This window comes from Monodon monoceros, unplaced genomic scaffold (genome assembly GCF_005190385.1).
Source record: "Monodon monoceros isolate NGI ecotype Baffin Bay Population unplaced genomic scaffold, NGI_Narwhal_1 Super_Scaffold_14, whole genome shotgun sequence".
Lineage (NCBI taxonomy): Eukaryota > Metazoa > Chordata > Mammalia > Artiodactyla > Monodontidae > Monodon > Monodon monoceros.
Window position 1 is genome coordinate 33569424 of NW_021703770.1, and position 23842 is coordinate 33593265.

At 36.1% G+C, this 23842-nt stretch overlaps 1 protein-coding gene across 3 annotated transcripts in view; it reads left to right on the forward strand.

Moving 5' to 3' along the window:
* The window catches only part of RNF19A (ring finger protein 19A, RBR E3 ubiquitin protein ligase), a 58271-nt gene extending 34693 nt beyond the window's left edge, over positions 1–23578 (forward strand). For 2 of the 3 annotated variants that reach the window (XM_029222660.1, XM_029222659.1), the window contains 9 exons: positions 3496–3704; positions 4156–4197; positions 8310–8454; positions 9289–9451; positions 12466–12580; positions 13088–13249; positions 18661–18874; positions 20578–20721; positions 21380–23575. In XM_029222660.1, coding sequence (XP_029078493.1) covers positions 3496–3704; positions 4156–4197; positions 8310–8454; positions 9289–9451; positions 12466–12580; positions 13088–13249; positions 18661–18874; positions 20578–20721; positions 21380–22070 — 1885 coding nt within the window. In that variant the 3' untranslated portion in view covers positions 22071–23575. Of the gene's footprint in view, positions 1–3495; positions 3705–4155; positions 4198–8309; positions 8455–9288; positions 9452–12465; positions 12581–13087; positions 13250–18660; positions 18875–20577; positions 20722–21379 lie in introns of all 3 variants that reach the window. The other variant, XM_029222661.1, reaches the window with a different exon arrangement.
* Positions 23579–23842: the final 264 nt, after the last annotated feature.

The window sequence follows — 23842 nt, forward strand, 5'->3', positions numbered from 1 at the left end:
GTTTATAAAGCTCTTTGGAAATCTGATTATTGAAAAGAAAATATGAGTCCTCAGTTTTTTTGCCATAACCCTTCATGTTTTTATGGATATTTTGCCAGATTTTGGAACTTGTGAAATTTTGAAATGGCAAAATTGACATTCTGCTTTTAATTCTTCTTGTCAAGATGTGAAGAATTCCCTAAAAGGTCTTTTTCTTGAAAGGCTGTCTCTAGATAGCCTAAATCACTAACTAGAAATTAAGTCAGTTCTTAAAAGTTTTGCTTAGTGATATACTAGTACACTGAACAGCCTCTACAAAGGTTAGAATTACGATATAGCCCAATTTCTGCTAATCTACCTCATATATTTTTATAAATATTTGTTTTCCCAGAAAGAATATTTTCTTCCTAGATTTATCTAGTTAAAGCAATCTCGATGTTCATATTTACTGTAAATCTGTTTCCCTATTTAATTATTTGAAAGTTCTTAAACTTGTGTCTAAATTTGGCTTTCACAATCATCACTAAGAATTACTGCATTTTATTCTTGCAGCACGGTGTACATTTATACTTCAGTTGTCCACGGTGTACATTTATACTTCAGTAAGATTTCACCATATAAAGCAGTAAGCTTTTTACTTACATTATTTATATAGATGTAGAAATGATAGTCAAGCATAAATGCAGAGGTACTAGAAATGTCATTGAAGCAGTCATTTGCTTATTTGGCCTTCTAAAGGTCAAGGCCAAAGCTGAAGCTGTTTTTGGCTGAATACTGAGGCTAAGCCAAACTTTAGTGAATCCCTATTTTATGTTTGGGAAAACTCAGTTGTAGGGAGATTGCGTAGCTTACATAAAATTATACAGGTAATAAGTGGTAGGAGTGGAGTTTGGTAGTCTAAACTTTTCTTCTGCTTTTATAAATTGTGACTGACTTAAAAAAATAGTTGGTCATAACATAGTCCCCCACACACACACGGGTTTCCCCATTCTGTCTCTCGCCTTTCCTCCTTTTTTCAAGAAAAAGTAGGGTAGAGAAGAGGTTTAGAAGAGAATGCCATTTCCTTTTCACTGAAATTACTACTATTATAAAGACTGCTTTACATTATAACTTGGGAGAAAATAAAGAGTCTTTCAAGAATTGTTTTCTTTTTATTGAGACTCCAATGAATAAGCCGTCAGGGAAATGGAACTTTCCTAGATTACCCTGTGTTGGTTTAAATTGCCTTTAATTCAGCCGGGTTTGAACACATTTATGATAGACAATGGTAGTTGGAAAATGGCCTATCAAAAATAAATTGGGGGCTTCCCTGGTGGCGCGGTGGTTGGGAGTCCGCCTGCCGGTGCAGGCGACACGGGTTCGTGCCCCGGTCCGGGAGGATCCCACATGCCGCGGAGCGGCTGGGCCCGTGAGCCATGGCCACTGGGCCTGCGTGTCCGGAGCTTGTGCTCCGCAACGGGAGAGGCCGCAGCAGTGAGAGGCCCGCGTACCGCAAAAATAAATAAATAAATTGGAATTTCATATGTAAAATTTAAGTTTAAAGGGTGAGATACTAAGGAAGCAAGAGGTCCAAAATTGGAGGAACTTCCTTACTCCTAACATTTTGCATAATTTAATAGATTATCTTGTAATTGAATAAAAATCTCTGTTACAACTATTATTTAAATTTTATTCCAGTAAGAAGAGGAACCCTGAAAAACTCCCCTAAATTTCTAGGCAAAATGTTTGATATTTACAAAAGCCTCTTATGCATAGATGACTTGTTTGTTTCTCTTTCAAACACTAGGCTTTTTCAATTGAAAGTTTTATTGAGATGATTGTAGATTTATGTGTAGTTGTAAGAAATAATACAGAGATATTCTTTATATCCTTCAAACATTTTTCCTCCGTGGTACCATTTTGCAAGGCTATAAAGCAATATCACAACTAGGATATCGATATTGCTACAATCTACCTATCTTATTCAGACTTCCCGAGTTTTACTTGTATTTATCTTTGTGTGTATATTTAGTTATATACCATTTTATCACCTGTAGGTTTGTGTATCCATATCCACCACCATAGTCAAGGTACTGAGCAATTCCATCACAACAAATATCCCTCATATTGCTCTTTTTAAATACATCCGCCTCACTCCTGCCTGCTCCTTGACCCCACCCCATTCCTAACTGCTGGCCACCACTGATCTGTTTTCCATTTCTAAAATTTTGTCATTTCAAAAATGTTATGTAAATAGAATCAGAGGGCTTCCCTGGTGGTGCAGTGGTTGAGAGTCCGCCTGCCGGTGCAGGGGACACGGGTTCGTGCCCCGGTCCGGGAGGATCCCACATGCCGCGGAGCGGCTGGGCCCATGAGCCATGGCCGCTGAGCCTGTGCGTCCGGAGCCTGTGCTCCGCAACGGGAGAGGCCACAGCAGTGAGAGGCCCGCGTACTGCAAAAAAAAAAAAAAAAAAAAAAGAATCATAAAGTATGTAACTTTTTGAGACTGACTTTTTTCACTCAGCATAATACCCCAGAGATTCATCCAAGTTGTTAAGTGTATCAGTAGTTCCTTTTTGTTGTTGAGTAGTATCCCATGGTATATATGCATCACAATTTGTTTAACCATTCACCTGTTGAAGAAGGACATCTGGGCTGTTTCCAGTTTTGGGGCTATTACAAATAAAGCTGCTGTAAACATTTGTATACAGGCTTTTGTGTAAACTTAAGTTTTCATTTCTCTGGGATAAATGTCGAAGAGTGCCCAGAACTTATTTTAAGTCAGAAATTCTTAAAGTGCCAAAAATATTAACTCAGAAAATAGATATTAGTCACAAATCTGCTGTTCTCAGGTTTTTTTTCTGAAGCAAAATAACAAATTTCCTGATGGAGAAATTAGAGTTTGTGTACCTTTTATTAGGAGATTGGCACCAAAGACAACTTCTGCCATGCATCTTAAAAACAAAAATATGAGAATTTATGCATAAACACAAGATACAAAATGTATGAATTGGCCTCATTTGCCATTAACTGATAGGTATAGCTGATCCATAGTCATTATAATTTTAAATAGGTAATTTTTTTATCTTTCTGATTTTATCATTAACAAGTAGTTGTAAAAATTAGAAATAATGTAAGTATATAAAGAAAAAACCCTAATACCAGGGAAACTACTGTTAAGACTTTTGGTATATTTCTTTTTAGTCTTTTCTATGTGCATATAATACTAACTTAATAGAATTTTTATAAAATTAGGACTAGGCTATATATACAGTTTGGTGTCCTAGTTGAAAGTTAAAAGTTGAAAATTAAACTTTAATAATTTTTTTAGGCATTTATATGTCTTCATTTGTGAACTGTTTATTTTTTCCCCATTTTTATATTGATGAGATAGATAGTTTTAGGGTTTATGACTGTTAGCTCGTGCATAAGTAGAAAACTTTTTCTGAAATAGCATTTAAATTGGGTAGTATTTTTACTTAATGAGTATCTCTTATTTTACATCACATTTTAAATCTTTTTTCTTGTTCTGTAAAGGTATGCTGTGATAGCATTTGGATGTGCTAGCTGTCCAAAATTAACTTGTGGGCGAGAAGGCTGTGGAACAGAGTTTTGCTACCACTGTAAACAGATTTGGCACCCCAATCAGACCTGTGATGCTGCTCGACAGGAGAGAGCCCAGAGTTTACGTCTGAGAACTATACGTTCTTCGTCCATTAGTTATAGTCAAGAGTCTGGAGCAGCAGGTATTTACATCTGACTTCTTCTAGTAAATATTTGACACATATAGAACACCAGTTATTTTAATTTAAAAATGTAATATTCAGTCCTTGTATCCTTTCAATTTTCTAAAGTGTTTTACGCGTTAGCATTTCTGTCCCAGAAGCACTCCTTCTTTCTGTAGAAGAAAGTGGTATTGAGTTGGAAAGATTTTATTGTCCAAAAAAAAAGGAAGAAAGGAAGTGTCAGTGATGATTTATATAACTGATAGCTGAAGATGGTCTGAAACTGATGTTTATAAAGGTGTTTTATGCAAAGCTTAGCAACTATTTTAAAAAATATATTAATTTTGAATATATTACCCTTAGAGATTATTTCTTATTGTATAACTATCACCCAGTTACAGATTTAAAACAGTATTTATTTTTGGAATCCTTTTCATTTACATGTTTTGTGAAATACAATTTTTATTTACAGATATTACCAATTCCAGGATCAGGGATTCAGAATCATACCTTGGTGAGGAGTACACTAAGAACTTTGTGTCTTTGGCATTTAAAAATTACTTGGAGATCTGTACATGAGCAAACATATACATCTCATAAATCTTAAAAAATTTTTAAAAAGTCTGACCATCTTAATGTTCTTTGAATAAAAATTCAAAAAAACTAATATTTCATAGAATTTTCACTGTTTATTGGAACTTCAGTCATTTTTAGAAAAATATTAACTTTTTTCATTGATTATAAAAGGAAAAAACTTGGAAAATACAGAAATTTATCAAGAAAATAATTTATATTCCTACTAGCAGTGTATTAAAATAGTCATGTACTTTATGCTACTAGAAAAAAAAAGTCTTAATATTTAAAGTTGAATTTAAAATTAAATAAACTTTAAATTCAACACTTAATATTTTATACAATGGACATGGATTTTCTTGCTTGTTCACTGGTTGACTTGTTTTATTTCCTTTCCTAAAGATTTGGGGTAGAACTCCAAAGGTATTAATAATAATCTGTAGGTATTGGTTCAGAAGCAATTCAGAGAGGACCTGAGTATACCTAAACTGTCCTCTGTAGAGTCAGCTATAGCTATTAAGTGGTCCCCTTGGAAATGATATCCCTCTTCTCTAAGTGGGGATGGATATTTATTGCTTACAGGACACACAGACATATAGAGTATGGAATCATCGTCTGGATTCAAATTCCAGCTTCTTCACTTATTCTCTGTGTGACCCTGAGGAAGTTACTTGCCTCATCTATAAGATAAAGATACTAATAATACTTAAATCCATAAGGTTGAAACATTTCCTAGCTCATAGTAAGTGCTTTGGCTATATGAGATAGGGAAACTTAGAGAAACCACAGTCCTCTGCTAGAGATTTGCATATATCTGAACCATCATTAAAGAAAAAAAAAAAAAAAGAAATGACTAAGAGATGACTTTTGTTATTAATTTTAAAGTAAACATCATGATTTACTCACATTCCAGAGAATGTTGGTCTTCCTTATAGTCATCGTGGGGGATTTTATGTTTATTTAGCAGTGCTGTCCTGGAATGCCTTACTGGTCATAACCCTTATACGTTCACTTAAAATTATCCCTTTAATGTGAGTTTGATTTCTGGGGATAACCAAAAGTTCCGTTGCAGCTAAGTTTAACACCTAGAGTAACATACCAAGTTGAATCACTGGTTTGGTGTGGATCCAAAGTAAGATGTGCTTATATGATCATGAGTGTGACTTTTTATATATATGAAGTAGCTTTGAAAGTAATTATGAAAGAAAAACTTCCAAATGATTTGAGTTAAATAGTAGCATTGTTGGAATAGCCTCCCTCCCAAGGTGATTATTTTAAAGAATAAACTTCATTTGGAATTTTTCCATGTTGATTTAAAAATCTTATCTCATTGTTCTGAAAATATAAGGTACATGCATTTTCACCTACAGTGTTCCAAAAATAAAAGCTCTCAGAACAAAAGTTTAGTGGTAGTTTCCTTGATGTAATCTATAAAAAAATTAAAACTTTGAACTTGGCTTTTCACTGACTTGTGGAAAGACAAGAGGAAAGTAAACTACCATCTGAAATAGTTTTATTAATTCCTGTTGTTCTGGGTATCCTGGTGTTTTTTGGTCTCTCGTTATCATGATACATTAAAAAATAGTCTGCACTTTTAATAATAATTGCTTGGTATAATAATAATAATTGGTTGGCTATTTCTTTCTAATCAGTTACCTGAAGTTAAATAAGTATGCTTAATTATATGGTACATTAAATAATTTCTATTATGATTATATTTGTCTTTAAACTCTGACAGTATGCATCTACATGAGAGGGAGTTAACACACTTTGAGTTACTGCATTTTAAATGAAACACATATTTTTCATTTTTGTTACCATGTTTCTCCCCCTTTATAAAAATATATTTAATTGGCTCAGCTCCCCACCTACCCCTATCCCCTATTACTACCACCCCTAAAGATATTCACTGTTAACTTTTTGTTTTAAGTCTTTATAGGCAATGTTGCAGGGGCAGGGGAGTTTTAAAACAATTTTTGAGAACATAATATTTGGTAACCCAGTGTTTTTTTCTTAATATGACAATGGCACATATTTTAACAACAAATAGAAATATAGTAATTTAAAAAGACAAAAGCTTTGCCAAACACTTTAAATAGAAATGGAAAGCATTTTTTTTTTTTTTTTTGTATAAAGGAGCTGTGGATTAATTGATGCTTGGGGAGTGGGGCATCATTTGACCATCTAATCATTAAAACAGTTTTATTTAGGATTTTTGCATTTGGAGACTATTTTGAGAGAAATACATTATCTAATATGCACAGTAAAAATTTTTTTTCCAGTTTGTTGTTCCAGAAACGAGACAAAGCAGACAAAACAGCTTTTTGTAGACAAACAAGTATGCAGAGAGTGAAAGCATGCAAGTACAAATATATAAAAGAGACACATATCATTAGATTGCTTATGGTGTTAATTCTCTAACATGTAATCTTAGCATATTAAAAGGCCTTTTTGTGTTTTTAGAATCATGAAAATGAATGGGAATATCACCTGTCAGTTTGTTCTGAAGATTGCATATGTCAGAGCCAAAGCCTGAGTCTTTTTACTCTCACCACTAATTGGGATATTTACTATTTGAGAATACTCTGAAATGAGGAAGTTTATCAATTAATATGCCACTTAAGCAGAGTATTAGCATTTCTTTAATGTACTAGCTATTATATTAGCTATAAAAGCCAGCTTTTTTTCATTCATGCCCAGTGTTAAAAACATTTTCATGCAGACTTTGTGTTCTTTGGATCATTTAAATCATGACTTATGGATTTTTAAATTTTTATATTCTAGTAATTATGTGTTTTGGTCTGGCTGCATAGAGTTGTCAGTTTGCTCAAAATTGTTTGAATCGTTAAAACAGTAATTGTGAGCATCGACCAGTTCTTAAGTTAAAAAACAGCTTTGGCCCTAAATGAAGCGCTAAGGAAACCTGAATTCACTGATAAAGCACAGGTAAAATTTGACCATAAAACTTGTAGAAAGGAAAATAGAATATAGCTTAATGCTTATCATGTAAGAAATTGAAACAAATACTTGAATTCAGTGGCTTGCACTATACATATCTTTTCTTAACTGTCTTATGTGAAACTGTCTTATGAAAATACGGGTGATTACTAGTAACAGTAAATAATTACTGGTTGCTATTTAAATAGATGCCAAAGTTCAAAATAGTTGCATAATTTGAGATAACTCTTATTCTGTGTCAGTGATTCCTAAAGTTATGTACCACTTGATTGTAACTTGGCATCTTTGTGCATTGTAACCATATTACTATACACGAAGCATACCACAGCATTTGAATAAATGAATAAAATGGACGAAGTTAACTAATTAAAAACAGTCATGAGCATAACCAACAAATGGTTGCTTTAATTCTGAAACTATTTTCCATTAAGTGTTTATAACCATACAACCCTTACTTAACCTCTTACCTCCTCCCTTTTATCTGAGTTCTGATTCTTTGCGAGGCCCATCTATCTATTGTATGAATTAAAATACGAGAAAAAGGCTGCTTTTCTACAGATACCTGTATTATTTTTACAGTGCCTATAGTTGATGTTACCTAGAAGAGAGTGCTATTTTTATGTAGTGCTTCAGGTTACTATCAAATTGTCACCTGCTGTTAGTATTCATTCACTAAAGGAATAGTATACAGAATATCTACATTTAATTTAAGTGGAGATGGTTAGAAAAGTCCTAGAACTTGAAGTGCTGCTCATTGAAGACAGCTATGGGGTGGGGACAAAGACAAACTTTATATAGTTCCCGGTTTGCCTAGAGCTGCCCTTGGTTCTCATTTCTCTTTTTATTATTTTGTTATTCTTTATTCTCATTGTTCTGCTACTGTTGGAAAAATGTTTACAGTTTGAAAATTTAATGTAAAATATGTTCCTTTCCTTGGAAGGGAAAAAAAAGTGCTTTATATACTAAAATTAGCAGGCTAAAGCTATCGGTTAACAAACCATACATGTTAAGATATTTTGGCAGTGCTATAATTACCTACTAGAAATTGTTATTTTTAGACCAGTCTTGTATACTAAACGTCTATTTTCTTAATAGCTGATGATATAAAACCATGTCCACGGTGTGCTGCTTATATAATAAAGATGAATGATGGGAGCTGTAATCACATGACATGTGCTGTCTGTGGTTGTGAGTTTTGTTGGTTGTGTATGAAAGAAATCTCGGATTTACATTATCTAAGGTAAGCTTATAGAAGGGGCTGTTTATGTCTAAATATAATTTTATATTGTAAGACAAAAGGACTTTTTTTGGAAACAGCCTTATCCTTAGTATTCTTAAGCTTGGAATTTATATGATACTTGAAGAGATCTATTTTATTCTAGCTACATAAATTTAATAGGAATCCAATTATTGTGCCAGTCATTTGAGATTAATAGCTAGTCAAAAATAGGAAATGGAAATTTCTTCTTTTTTTTTGTTTGGCTTTGTCTTGTTTGTTTGTTTTTGGGCTGCACCACGCAGCTTGTGGAATCTTAGTTCCCCGACCAGGAATTGAACCTGGGCCTGACAGTGAAAGCACCAAGTCCTAGCCACTGGACTGACAGGGAATTCCCGGCTTTGTTTTTTGTTAAACTAGAAAGTTAGCATTTAATACCCCATGTAATTACGGTAGGTCATAAATATTTCCATTTAATTTTCTCATAAATTTCCTCATTTAGGCCACAGAGTGAGTTTATGATATAATCAGATAATTATGTGCCTAAAACAGGGATAAAATAAGCATATTTTGCATTAATTTACTCTTCCAAAACTAACCTAAGGTTTTGAGGCTAATGGAGGACTAGGGATAAATGTTTAACCTGAATCCCAGTTATCAGTATCCTTTTAATGTAATTTATGGTGGTGCTTACCTTGATATTTTAGCTTTTAGTAAACTCAGGATTCAAAGAAAGGGGAAAAAAATCCTCATTCCTAAATTTGAGAATTCTTTTATAGTTATTGCTGAATGTATTGTAGTAAATTGTTACTGTGATGTTTTGCAACAGTTACTTTACATTGTAATTTTTTCCTTTAGTCCATCAGGATGTACTTTTTGGGGGAAGAAACCCTGGAGCCGAAAGAAGAAAATATTGTGGCAGCTGGGAACACTTGTTGGTGCTCCCGTAGGAATTGCTTTAATAGCTGGCATTGCTATCCCTGCCATGATTATTGGCATTCCTGTATATGTGGGCCGTAAGGTAAAATGCTTGATTCCTTGTTAATTTATTATCTTATTTTAAATCTTTAGATTTAGGATTGATGGTTTTGCTTTGTGTTTTGTTTTTTTATTTGTTTATTTGTTTTGAAAGACAAAGGTCATTTTTGGTATCTTAAGTGTAAAACAGTTACTATTTTTTCATAAGGTAATAAATTTTCAGTGTTTGGCAAGCTTACATGTATGCATAAAAAGTAGACTTGCTTTAAAATTATCTGAATCTGAAAACTTCAGTACATTTGCATTATAAACTTTACATATAAAATATTAAAGAATCCACACCTGACATTTTTTCTCATGGGTATGTCCTTGTAAAGTCAGGTCTATAAGGTTAATAGAGAAATAACATATGCCCTCAGGCAAAGAATAATTAGCCAGTTCCTGAATTATTTCCAACTTGAATTCAAAGCTTTTTTTTTCTTCAGATTACTGCTATTAGTAAATACAATATTTTGTAGATTACAACAATTTTGTGAAAGTCTGAACACCCAATACTTGCCACTGGCCTGAGTGATACTTCATTGGCTAAGCAAATAATTCTTTTTTGAAAGATTAAAGGGATAATTTACAAAGTGGCTAAGAAGTCTGCTGCTGCCTAAATTAGTAGAATATCAGAATTGAGAAGTAACCTCAGAAATTATCTAATCCCAACCCTGTAACCAAGCAGAACAAAGTATAGGAATTTTAAAAAGGGGAACTAACATTTGTTGAGTTCTAACTGTGTGGTAGATGTTTTATATACTTTGACTCATTTTAACCTCACAGCAATTTATATGTTAGAATATTGAAGTTTAGGAAAATTTATGTAATTTATCTTTAGTTACACAGGAAGAAGCAGAGCTGGGATTTAAACCCAGATGCACAAATTGTTTATATAAGATCCCTGATAAATTTCAAGCTATCCATTTGGGCACTTCAGTGATGGGGAAACCACCAACTCATGAGGCAGCCCATTCTGTTGCCAGGGAGCTGTAAGTGTTAGAAAATCCTTATGTTGAGTCAGAATCCATTTCCCTTTTAATTGTTTCATTTAATTCTAGTTGTGACTTTCAGGACTCAAGACAAGGCTGATCCTCTTTCATACAACAGCCATGTTTTTTTATGTTCAACACATATTACTTTTATAATCAGAAATAACAGTACATACAATTTTTTTAATTAGCTTGAGACTGAGGACAAACATATTTATGGGCCGAATGTTTATTTCAGAAGGTAATTGTTTAAAGTCCCAAACATAATACTGATTATAATAATTTTTCGTAAGTTGTCCAAAGCAAGGTTTTGCCGAAAACAAAACTATTCAGATACTTAGAAGTAGAAGGGAAAGAAAGACTGTTGTACTGCATACACCTACAAATAATTTATAGAGGAGAGATTATTTACCTCATTGTTCAGTCTTAGGTGCAGTAACGAGTCTCCTTTTTTCAAACCTGTACTCAAATGGTTGCAAGTTGATGAATTAGTTTTCCACTGAAACAGTGTTCTCTGGGGTGTGTAGGGTTATAAACCAGCCCAGGAAAACCTATTAAATTGATAAAGTACCTAAAAGCTGAGCCTTTCTTTACAATAACAAATAGCAAATGTGGCACAAAATAGTAAAACAGAAAAAATTAAGTTGAACCAGAAGTAGTGGGATGATATGATCACTGTAATTGAACATTGGTGCTTGAGGATGTGGAATTATCTGGAAGACTCTTTCTCCTGGCAGCCTGCCTTTGCAAGTCTGCTCCATCAGTTTGTAGCTTTGTCTTTTTTCTGCTTCAGTGCTGAGTTTTGTAGGAATGGGGGTGGCGAGGAACAGGTATTAGCTAGAGTACTGAAGGATAATGAAAGGTACTTTGGGAAGGTCTGCCATCTCTGCCTGTATGGACTATTTAGGAAGTGTAGAGACCCATTCCCTGAAACATATAGTCAGTTTTGGGAAACAGAATTCTGACTAGGAGATAGAAATGTTCCTTGTCCCATGCATGTTTTGCCCACCTCCCCATCCCAGCTTTTTCACTGTTTAATACATCCCATAAGACTCATTGTACTTTACAGCCTTCAAAATAACCACATAATAATGATAGATTACTTGATTATGCCTCATCTGTAATATTGTTTTTAAGTCAAGTATTTTACTTTAGAGACTACCTGTACCCTTTTGAGGCTGTTTTGAATCTGTCTTGAAACAGGGGGAAATGTACTTTATTAGCTTTAGCCCTTGAAAATCACAAGAACAAAGATACTGAGCTATTTCCTGAAGTTCATATAATAATCTCACAAGTAACTTTCATGGTGATATTAAGTTCTGTTTATTAACAACACCTGTACTCTACAAAGATGCCAAGTAGATCTAACTCCTGTCCTCTGGCAACATTATTTGTTCTTTTTTTCTCTCTGTACCCCTTACTTTGAGCTATAAATGAGAGCCCAGGATCCTGAGTCATTTGATAACATTTTTCTTTATAAAAAGGAATCTGAGAAAAAAATTGATTCTATTTAATGATGTTTGCTTATTAGTACTGCTTTTTAAGGTCAGGTTTTTTTTTGTTTTTAAAAGACTGTGTAAACCTCTCCTAGAAGCCAACTAATTAGGGATGCTTATTTAGAATTCTGTGGAATGATACATTTCTTAGAAGTAATCCTGTTGATCTAACATCCAACTCATAACTATGTTGAAAATAATGTTCTTAATTCCTTCTTCTTTGCTCAAAACGTGATTTATACTGTTCTTGAATAAGATTATAAGGACTACTTTTACTCAAGATTGATTAAACACAGAGTAAAATCTATTAAATCACTGTCTTATGTAACCAAACTATTAATAAGCAAATTATGTATAAGAATATGGTTTAAGAACAATAATATGTTTACCTTGAATTTGGACACTTAACTATGAAATTATAAGGTAAATCACTTTAAACTTCTAACAAATGTAGGTCTATTTCATTTAAATTAAATATGTAATGTGTTTTTTCTTTAACCCATCACCCCCATTTTTCTTTTTAATTCAAGATTCACAATCGATATGAAGGCAAGGATGTTTCAAAGCACAAACGGAATTTGGCCATAGCAGGTGGTGTAACATTGTCTGTAATCGTATCTCCAGTTGTAGCTGCAGTAACTGTAGGTAAGAAATGCTTAAAAATTCTAATTACCTCAGATTTTATAGAATTAAAGTTTTGTGGAAGAATTTTGAAAAACAGAGCATTATATTGTTGAAGATAAGAGAGTTACTTTGTTTATTTATTTAGGGGCACTTTGAGCCTACAGATAGCCTCTCATTCTGTAACTATATTGGTTAAAAGTAATATAAACTCAAGAGCCTAGCCTTAGGGATAGTTGGTAAATTATTAGTGGTTAATATCCCTTCCTCCCCACCAAAACACCGTTTAGAGCCCTGGCACTGAAAAAGAAAAAAGATTTACATCTTTTTTTTAACCTCATATGTGTCACCTGAGGCTAGAAGCTTTGAATCTGCTTGCATCCTTTAATAGTTGGGTAAATCCGCTTTTGGCAAGAGTTGCAGAACCCTAACACTTTTCTCCTGTACACCTTCTCTTGAAAAGACTTTCTGAAATGTGTGTTTCTGTAATTTATTTTTTGGTTTGTAATGACCAATTTAATTCCTCTTTAGGTATTGGTGTTCCTATTATGTTAGCTTATGTCTATGGTGTTGTTCCGATTTCTCTCTGTCGAAGCGGAGGTTGTGGGGTCTCAGCAGGCAATGGAAAAGGAGTCAGGATTGAATTTGATGATGAAAATGATATAAATGTTGGTGGGACAAACACAGCTGTAGGTAAGTCCTTTCAGCAAAGGAAGAAAATGTACGTACTAGTAGTAATAGTGTAAGGCTGTAGGTAACATGCAAGTCAGAATTCCCATTGCTCTCTTACTAGCCCTAATAGTATTCACCCAGAAGTACATCAGAGAAATGAGCTGCTGAGGAAAGGTGAATGGATGAAAGAGGGTGGGATGGTCCTGGGTACCTATAACCTCCGATGGAAATGTAATGTCTTAGAAATTCTAGATTATTTTGTGTAAAATGTTACAAATCAGTAATAAAAGGACAGAAGAGAACTGCAGTTCATAAAAGAAGAAATGCAGATGCCCAATGAGTAGAAAATATCTTTAACCTAATGTTATTCAAAGAAATAGGAATTATAACAAAAACTGGAACATATAAAGGCCCTCATAGACTACCATTAGGAGTATAAGTTAATAAGCTTTTTTAAATGTGTGTGTTCTTTTTAAAGAAATTCCCACAGTTCTTGTTAAAGAAATTGTCTTAGGGAAGTACAGGCATACCTTGGAGATGTTGTAGGTTCGCTTCCAGACCACCGTAATAAAGCAAATATCACAATAAAGCAAGACATGAATTTTGGGGTTTCCCACTGCATATAAAAGTTATGTTTACACTATACTGTATATTAAGTATCTACCTGAATTTAAAAATACTTTATTGCTAAAAAATTTTAATCATGTGAGCCTTCAGCAAGTCATAATCTTTTTGCCAGTGGAGGGTCTTGCCTGGATGTTGGTGGCTGCTGACTGATCAGGGTGGTGGTTACTGAAGGCTGGGGTGGCTGTGGGAATTTCTTAAAATACGACAACAGTGAAGTTTGCGGTGTCAATTGGCTCTTCCTTTCACGAATGATTTCACATGCAATGCAGTTTGGTAGCATTTTACCCACAGTAGAACTTCTTTCAGAATTGGAGTCAGTCCTCTCAAATCCTGCCACTGCTTTATCAACTAAGTTTATGTAATATTCTACATCTTTTGTTGTCATTTCAACAGTCTTCATAGCATCTTCGACAGGAGTAGATTCCATCTCAAGAAACCACTTTCTTTGCTTATCCGTCAGATGCAACTACTCATTCATGAAAGTTTTATCATGAGATTGCAGCAATTCAGTCACATCTTCAGGCTGCGCTTCTAGTTCTCTTGCTGTTTCCACCACATCTGTAGTTACCTTCTCCACTGAAGTCTTGAACCCCTCAGAGTCATCCATGACAGTTGGAATCAGCTTCTTTCCAACTCCTGTTAATGTTGATATTTTGACCACTTCCCATGAAACTGTGAATGTTCTTAATGGCATATAGAATGGTGAATCCTTTCCAGAAGGTTTTCAATTTACTTTGTCCAGATTCATCAGAGGACTCATTGTCTGTGGCGGCTATAGCCTTAGAGAATGTATTTCTTAAATCATAAGACTTGAAATTTGAAACGACTTCTTGATCTGTGGGCTGCAGAATGGGTGTTGTGTTTGCAGGCATCTTGTCCTACATCTCCATCAGAGCTCTTGGGTCACCAGGTGCATTGTCAATGAGCCAGTAATATTTTGAAAGGAATCTTTTCTTTTTCTGAGCAGTAGGTCTCAACAGTGGGCTTAAAATATTCAGTAAGCTATGTTGTAAATAGATGTGCTGTCATCCAGGATTTGTTGTTCCATTTATAGAGCACAGGTAGAGTAGATTTAGCCTAATTCCTAAGGGCCATAGGATTTTTGGAATGGTAAATGAGCATTGGCTTCAACTTCAGGTCACCAGCTGCATTGGCCCCTAGTAAGAGGGTCATCCTGTCCTTTGAAGCTTCAAAGCCAGGCATTGACTTCTCCTCTCTAGCTATGAGAGTCCTGAACAGCATCTTCTTCCAATATAAGGTGTTTCATCTGTATTAAAAATCTATTATTTAGTGTAGCCACCTTCATTAAGCATCTTGACTAGATCTTCTGGATAACTTGCTGCAGCTTCTACATCAGCACTTGCTGCATCACCTTGCTTTTTTATGTTACGGAGACGGCTTCTCTCCTTAAAGCTCATGAACCAACTCTGCTGGCATCAGACTTTTCTTCTGCAGTGTCCTCACCTCTCTCAGCCTTTGTAGAATTAAAGACAGTTAGGGCCTTGTTCTGGATTAGGCTTTGGCTTGAGGGAATGTTGTGGCTGTTTTGATCTTCTATCCAAACTACTACAGCTTTCTGCATATCAGCAATAGTCTGTTTTGCTTTCTTATCATTCATGTATTCACTGGAGTAAGACTTTTAATTTCTTTCAAGACTTTTTCCTTTGCGTTCACAGCTTGGCTAAATGGCACAAAAGGCCTAGCCTTTCAGCCTGCCCTAGCTTTCAGTGTACCTTCCTCACTAAGCTTAATCATTTCTACCTTTTGATTTAAAGTGAGAGATGTGCAATTTTTCTTTTCACTTAAACATTTAAGAGGCCATTGTAGGGTTATTAATTGGCCTAATTTCAATATTGTTGTGTCTTAGGGAATAGGGGGGCCCGAGGAGAAGGGAGAGAGATGGGGGAACAGCCCATTGGTGGAGTGGTCAGAACCCATACACATTTATCAATTAAGTTAGCTGTCATATATGGGTGCGGTTCATGGCACCCCAAAACAATGACAATAGTAACATGAAAGATCACTGATCGCAGATCGCCATAACAAATATAATAATAATGAAAAAGTTTGAAATATTCCAAGAATTACCAAAATGTGACACAGAGACGCAAAGTGAGCAAATGATGTTGGGAAAATGGCGCTGATAGACTTGCTTAAAGCAGGGTTGCCATAAACCTTTCACTTGTTTAAAAAACAAACACAGTATCTTTTTTTAATTAATTAATTAATTAACTTTTGTCTGCGTTGGGTCTTCTTTGCTGCGTGCGGGCTTTGTCTAGTTGCAGCGAGTGGGGGCTACTCTTCGTTGTGGTGCATGGGCTTCTCATTGCGGTGGCTTCTCTTGTTGCAGAGCACGGGCTCTAGGCACGCAGGCTTCAGTAGTTCTGGCACGCGGGCTTAGTTGCTCCATGGCATGTGGGATCTTCCCAGACCAGGGCTCGAATCCGTGTCCCCTGCACTGGCAGGTGGATTCTTAACTACTGCGCCACCAGGGAAGTCCCAACACAGTATCTTTGAAGTGCAATAAACTGAGGTTTGCCTGTAATCAGGCATATGTGCAAAGATAATGTTCTCTTCCTTACCTCCCGTTCTCGCTTGAACTCACTCCAATCAGATTTTGGTCCCTACCATTCCAAAATTTCCTCTCTGCCACTCCACCAAAGCAGAGTCACCAGTCACCTCCATGTTACCAAATATAGTGGTCAATTCTTGATTTTCATCTTACTGTAACAGTACATCTGACATGGTAGAGCATGCCCTCCTTCTTAAAACATTTTCTCTACTTGTTTTCTGGATAACCACTTCTCATCTCATCATATCTCCTGGCCACTCCTCAGCTTTCTTTGCTGGTCCATTTTCCTCTCCTAACCTCTAAATTTTGGAGTTTCCCAGGGCTCTCAGTTCTCAGATTTCTCTTCTTTATCTACACGCACTCCCTAGGTAATCTCTGTTAAATAATACATAGACAAACAACTCTTCAGTTTATGTTTAGGCTAGAACTGTCCTCTAAACTTCAATTCATACATCTAACTCTTCTACCTAAGCTGCACTGGAACATCTAACAAGAATTCCAAGCTTAAGAGTCTGTAACCAGACTCTTCACTCTAAAACCTGCTGTCCTCTCAGTCATCCTTCCCTTGTTTAGTAGCCTCTTCATTCTTGCTGTTGCTGTGCCAAAACCTTTGCTGATGATGACTCTCCCTTCTCCCTTTCTACCCTGCGTCTGATCCGTCAGCAAGTTCTGCTGCTTCCTTCAGTATTTAGCCATAATTCCACCATTTCTCAGCATCTCTACTGCTATTCCACTAGTCCAAGCTACTCTCTTTTATCCTGGGTTATAGTAATAGCCTCTTAAGTGATCCATCAGCTTTCAGCTTCCACTCACCATTCCACATAATGATATTTCTAAAACATAAGTTAGATCTAACTTGTGTTCAAAATTCTCCCAGTGTTTCTAACTGTACCAGGGGCAGGGGGATGGAATCGACAGTTGCTACCATGGCCCATAAGTCCCCCTCTGGTCTTTTCTGAGCTACATCTCTGAACTCTTCCCTTATACCACCTGTCCTTAATGTTGAGGATGCCAAACATACTTCCACTTATAGGCTTTTAAACTTGCAGTTTCCTCTGCCTGGAATACTCTTCCCCCAGATAATTTCATGGCTCACCTCTTCACTTCCTTTGAGTCTCTACAGGTATTACCTTATCAGAGAGGCCTTCTCTGATCATACTATATAAAACAGTACACAGGCGCTTGCGTGTGCACACACACACACGCACTCCTCATCACTCTCACTGCCTTTTACTCACTCCCCTTTACTCTGCTTTATTTTTTCTCACAGCATTTATCACCATATAATTTTATTTATTGCTCTCCCCAACTAGAGTGTAAGCTTTTTGAGGGCAGGTTGTTCATCTCTTTGATCCACTGTGTCCCCAGTACTTAGAAACAGAGTTGGGTTATATAATAGGAACTCAAATATTGGAGCAAATAAATAAATCCTCCAATATAAAGCCTGTGAAAAGTATTGTAAGATTGGAATATAGTGGTATCAGATCTTGAAATAGCTTGTAGACAGTCGAAACTGTGGAATATTTCAAGAAGTCAACTTTTGGCCCATTCTTATTGTCCTAGAGAATACTAAGCTCTTTAAATAACACCTTATTGAAAACTGTCACATAATTTTTCTCAAAGTCAGCTAAATTCTTCAACCATCAGGTTCTTTATAGAATTCCTAAATCTTCTTGATTTTCTTGTAAAGTACAGGCATACTTCATTTTATCGCACTTTGCAGCTAATTGCATTTTTTGCAGATTGAAGGCTTGTGGCAACCCTGAGTTGTCAGATGATGGTTAGCATTTTTTTTAGCAATAAAGTATTTTTTAATCACTGTATATACATTTTTTTTAGACATAATGCTATTGCACACTTTTCTATAGTATAGTGTAAACATAACTTTTATATGCACTGGGAAACCCAAAAATTCATGTGACCCACTTTATTGTGATATTTGCTTTATTGCCATGGTCTGGAACCAAACCCACAATACATATCTCCAAGGTATGCCTGTAGTGACCATTTAAAACTGAGGGCATCCTTAATCCAACTTTACCCTGTGAGATATTTCCGTTTACTCTTATTCCACGGTTATGTTATGTGTCCCTGACTCCAGACACCTTTTCTATTCCTGTGTATGTTTTATACTTTATATGAAAATATGTCCTATCTGAAATCATGACAGACTTTATGGAGAGGGAAATCAATAATCACACTTATTTAATTTCTTTGAAATATTTGCATTTAGACACAACTTCAGTAGCAGAAGCAAGACACAACCCTAGCATAGGGGAGGGAAGTGTTGGTGGTTTGACCGGCAGTTTGAGTGCAAGTGGAAGCCACATGGATCGAATAGGAGCCATCCGGGACAACCTGAGTGAAACGGCCAGCACCATGGCGCTTGCTGGAGCCAGTATCACAGGGAGTCTGTCAGGAAGTGCCATGGTAAACTGTTTTCACAGGTGAGAAAACTGTGCTTTGTTTTGGTTTGGTTTGGTTTTGCCTTAACTACAAATTATTAATTATTATAGATGAGGAGAGTTTTGAACACAAAGCATGATGATGACATATAATCTTACTGTGTCAGGGTTGAAAACAGTAAGGTTTCAAAAACGGAAATTTAGTGGTAAACAGTGAGTAAGGAGATTTGATGAGGTAAAAACCAAGTCTAAGGGATAACATGCCATTTTTTTCACTGCACTTGTCAGATTTTATGTTATGAGTCAATGCTGGAGCTGCCTCGGTGAATACGTAAAGGCAGTGATTAAGCTTGGACCTTACCTCCGGAGGTGGCCACAGCTGTTAGGAAATGAGACGCTGGCTGAAGCCTGGGGGAGCAGGTGGAGTCAGGATATCCGGAAATGCAAGAACTGAGGCCGAGAGAGTCTGCCTGGGTCCTTTTATGTATTAATGGTTATTTAATTCTCACGAAGTCTTTTACCCAAAGCCATGTAGATAAGTAGGATAAGTTAAAGCATTTTTATCTTCTTTTGTTTCCTCTTTAATTCACTTTTCTTTACTTCTGTTTACTAGCTTTGGGGTTTTTTTTTTAACGTAGGGGAGAGTACATGAATTAAAAGATAAATCAGGGCTTCCCTCGTGGTGCAGTGGTTGAGAGTCCGCCTGCCGATGCAGGGGACACAGGTTCGTGCCCCGGTCCGGGAAGATCCCACATGCCGCAGAGCGGCTGGGCCCGTGAGCCATGGCCGCTGAGCCTGCGCGGCCGGAGCCTGTGCTCCGCAACGGGAGAGGCCACAGCAGTGAGAGGCCCGCGTACCGCAAAAAAAAAAAAAAAAAAAGATAAATCGGTTATGTTTATCTTATTTTTAGGTAGTGTGCTTTTAAACACAAACTCTTAAGTTATAGTGGTGTATATTATGTCTCTTTTTTTTGATAAATTTATTTGTTTTTGGCTGCATTGGGTCTTCGTTGCTGCACAAGGGCTTTCTCTAGTTGCGGTGAGTGGGAGCTACTCTTCGTTGTAGCGCACGGTCTTCTCACCACGGCGCCTTCTCTTGTTGCAGAGCACGGGCTCTAGGTGCACGGGCTTCAGTAGTTGTGGCTCGCAGGCTCTAGAGCGCAGGCTCAGTGGTTGCGGCGCACGGGCTTAGTTGTTCTGCAGCATGTGGGATCTTTCTGGACCAGGGCTCGAACCCGTACCCCCTGCGTTGGCAGGCAGATTCTTAACCACTGCACCACCAGGGACGTCCCTATTATGTCTTTTTTAAAGAGTCAGGTGTTAAATTTGGAACTATTTTTAATATATAGATGCCCAGGATTTTTTGAGGCACTGATTTGTCATGTAGAATGGTTTTTAATGTATTCCGATTTGGTGTTTTGCACTGAAGTGTGGCAAGCAAAGCACCACATCATAAGTAAGAATATTGGAGCATGTTTAAGTTAAAATCCTTTATGTTCTTTTTGTATTACTCTGTTATTACCTTACTTGGCAGACAGCTAATTTTACCATTTTATCTGGATGGCTGGTACTGTTCAATGTGCTGCAGTAGAATTTGAATAATCAAATAAAAGGAAACTTAAAAAAATAATGTTTATAGTTGTTTCTAAAATAGCTTCTTGTTACTAAATTATTTAAAGATACATTCTCATAGTAGTGTTGATATTATATGTAGTTGATTTTTTTTCTAATACCCCTCTCTTTAAGGTTGGAAGTACAAGCAGACGTACAGAAAGAACGGTACAGCCTAAGTGGAGAATCTGGCACAGTCAGTTTGGGAACAGTTAGTGATAATGCCAGCACCAAGGCAATGGCAGGATCCATTCTGAATTCCTACATCCCATTGGACAAGTAAGGAAAAAATTGTTATAAAGTCAGAAGTATTTTTTAAATTAATTTGTAAAGAATTATCCCTATCATTAGGCAAAATTATTGTGAATAATGGTTATCTACTATTAGGTTCTCTGCAAGAAGAAAGTGGTGAGATGTCCAGAATAGGCAGATCCATAGAGACAGAAATTAGGTTAGTGGTTGCTAGGGGTTGGGGGGAGGGAAGAATGGGAACTGGCTGCTAATAGGTTTCTTTTGGGGATGATGAAAATGTTCTGAAGTTCAATAGTGGTGATAGTTGCAAACTCTGTGAATATACTATAAACCACTGAATTGTGCACTTGAAACAGGTGAATTTTATGATATGCAAATTATATCTCAATACAACTGTCCTGAAAAAAAAAAATGGAGAAGGTAGCATAGTACCTGGAATAGCATAAGCAATGAGTGTAGTTGCTTCTGTTTTATTTTAAATTGAAGTATTATTTTAAAGATAGTCCTCTTATTTCAAGCAACTTTTTTCTATTAGTAGAATGTATCCTGCATTAATTTGTTCTAATAGCTTTTATATATTCTTTGAAGTTTTCACACAGAAGCCCCTCCCCCTTTGCTGTCATTTGCATTTTTCTTTTTAAAAAGAGGAAGTCAGAAATTTATATGTGTTACTCTTATGTTCCAGAGAAGGCAACAGTATGGAGGTTCAGGTAGATATCGAGTCAAAGCCATCCAAATTCAGGCACAACAGTGGAAGCAGCAGTGTGGAGGATGGCAGTGCCACCCGAAGTCATCCTGGGGGTTCATCCAGTGGCTTGCCTGAAGGTAAATCCAGTGCCACCAAGTGGTCCAAAGAAGCAGCAGCAGGAAAGAAATCAAAAAGTGGTAAATTGAGGAAAAAGAGTAACATGAAGATAAATGAGACCAGAGAGGACATGGATGCACAGTTGTTAGAACAACAGAGTACGAACTCAAGTGAATTCGAGGCACCATCCCTCAGTGACAGTATGCCTTCTGTAGCAGATTCCCACTCTAGTCATTTTTCTGAATTTAGTTGTTCTGACCTAGAAAGCATGAAAACTTCTTGTAGTCATGGTTCCACTGATTATCACACCCGCTTTGCTACTGTTAACATTCTTCCTGAGGTAGAAAACGACCGTCTGGAAAATTCCCCCCATCAGTGTAGCATTTCTGTGCTTACTAAAACTGCTTCATGTTCAGAAGTTCCACAGTTGAATCATATTGCTGAAGAACATGGCAACAGTGGTATAAAAACCAATATTGATTTATATTTTGGCAGTGCACTAAAAGAAGCAAATAACAACCACTCACATCAGACAGTGGAATTAAAAGTTGCAATTCAGACTGATATATAGACCTATAAATGCTGCAAAATAATTACCACTTGAAAAACCTTGTTTGGAGCTGGTTGAACTGCACGTGACTATTTTAAGTTTCAAGTTGCCAGCAAACGCTGGGTTGCATCATCATAATGCAGATACAGTTTCTGTGTTCAGCAAAGCATTGTGTTTCATGTGGATCTTAATTACCAAACTATGAAATGAAGGCTTTAAAAGTGCATTATTGTAAGGACAGTAATTCTTAAGAGAATTATGTTTTGTGTGTTTGCCACAAAACATTGCTTGAAGCACATACTTGTGTATTTAGATAGAAATTTGGCTTAATTTATAATCAATATAAAATACTAATGCAGTTCTACAGCATTCTTATGAAGAGAACTTGAGGCTTAGGGCTAAGTGGTTAGTGACATTTTATTGAAACCACTAAAAGATACTGTTTAAAGAACCTTGCAGGTTACTCGCAGTATATGATACACTTTGTAACATTTATGTTCATAACTGGGCATAAATTTCATTTTTTTCTTCATATGCAGTGTGGATATATACAGCTTAATGCAGCCCATTTGCTACCATTTGGATACTTAGACACTTTGAGCAAGATTGTGGCAGTTTTTGCACAACTTTGAAATAGAAACACCTGGTACCCTATATATCTTGTATATTATTGCCATCTTAGAAGAAAAGTGTAAAAGTAGGTAATTAAGTATACTGACAGCACCAAATAAAATATATAAAACTGCAAAATAAAATTCCATTAGTTTATAAGTATTACAAAAATGTCACCTTTCATTAAGGGGAAGTTTGCACCCCACTGATTCTTGGTGCCTTCAGAATAGAGTAGATTTTAAGGGCCTACTTGTTTGAGGGTTTTGCTGTATTGTTTTCCATAATGTCCTCTCTAGCCACCTTGGATTATGTAGAAAAATACAGGGTAGAGAAACATAAATATGATTAACAATAACAATGCTGAAAAAGTATTAGCCTACCAAAGACACACTCAGGCTTTAGTGAATAACTTTACATAACCTCAGTTTTTAGCACATGTATATCTTCTCCAATCATGAAATCAAAGCACGGTGCAGAGTTTGTACCAAGTACTAAGGAGGGGTCTGTATATGGCTGGCTTTATTTTCCTTTGCTTTTGTTTATGGAAGATGTTCAGCTGACATAAACAGAAGTTGGCCAAAATATTGCCTATACTGTTAACTTCCAGTATAATTCACTTAAATAAAACAGGCTAACCTCAGTTAAAATATTCCATCTTATGTGTTTCTTTTAAGTATTACCATTATGGTGCTACAGAGCTTTTTCTTTTGATAAAAAGAAAAATGCCATGGGCTGCAGTCTTCTTTCATCATTTTTCTCACCAGGCCCATTAATATGCTTATAACACTAGTGCCAGTTATTTTATTTTATAATGCTTATTATGGTATTTGTATATTTGTCTGCATTCCAATTTTGTTCAATAGTGAGTGTGTAAACTGCATACATGAAATAAATGTAAATACTAATGTATCGCTGCCTATGGTTTGTGCACTGACATTTTTATAAGAACAGGAATATTCATTTGCCATGTGGCAAATTTGTAAATATTGCAAGCCACTGAGAGGATTCTGCATTCTAGTCTCAGCCTAGAGGGAAGCATCTGCTGAAGTTCTCAACAAACAATGTTAGAAACTATCCTTTCTTCATGTCGAATACCTGCCTTTCCTCCAGAAAGAAGCTGCTTTATTCATCAACATAAATTCATTTCTTTAAAGTATGTTGGTTGAAAAGTAAAGAGAGCT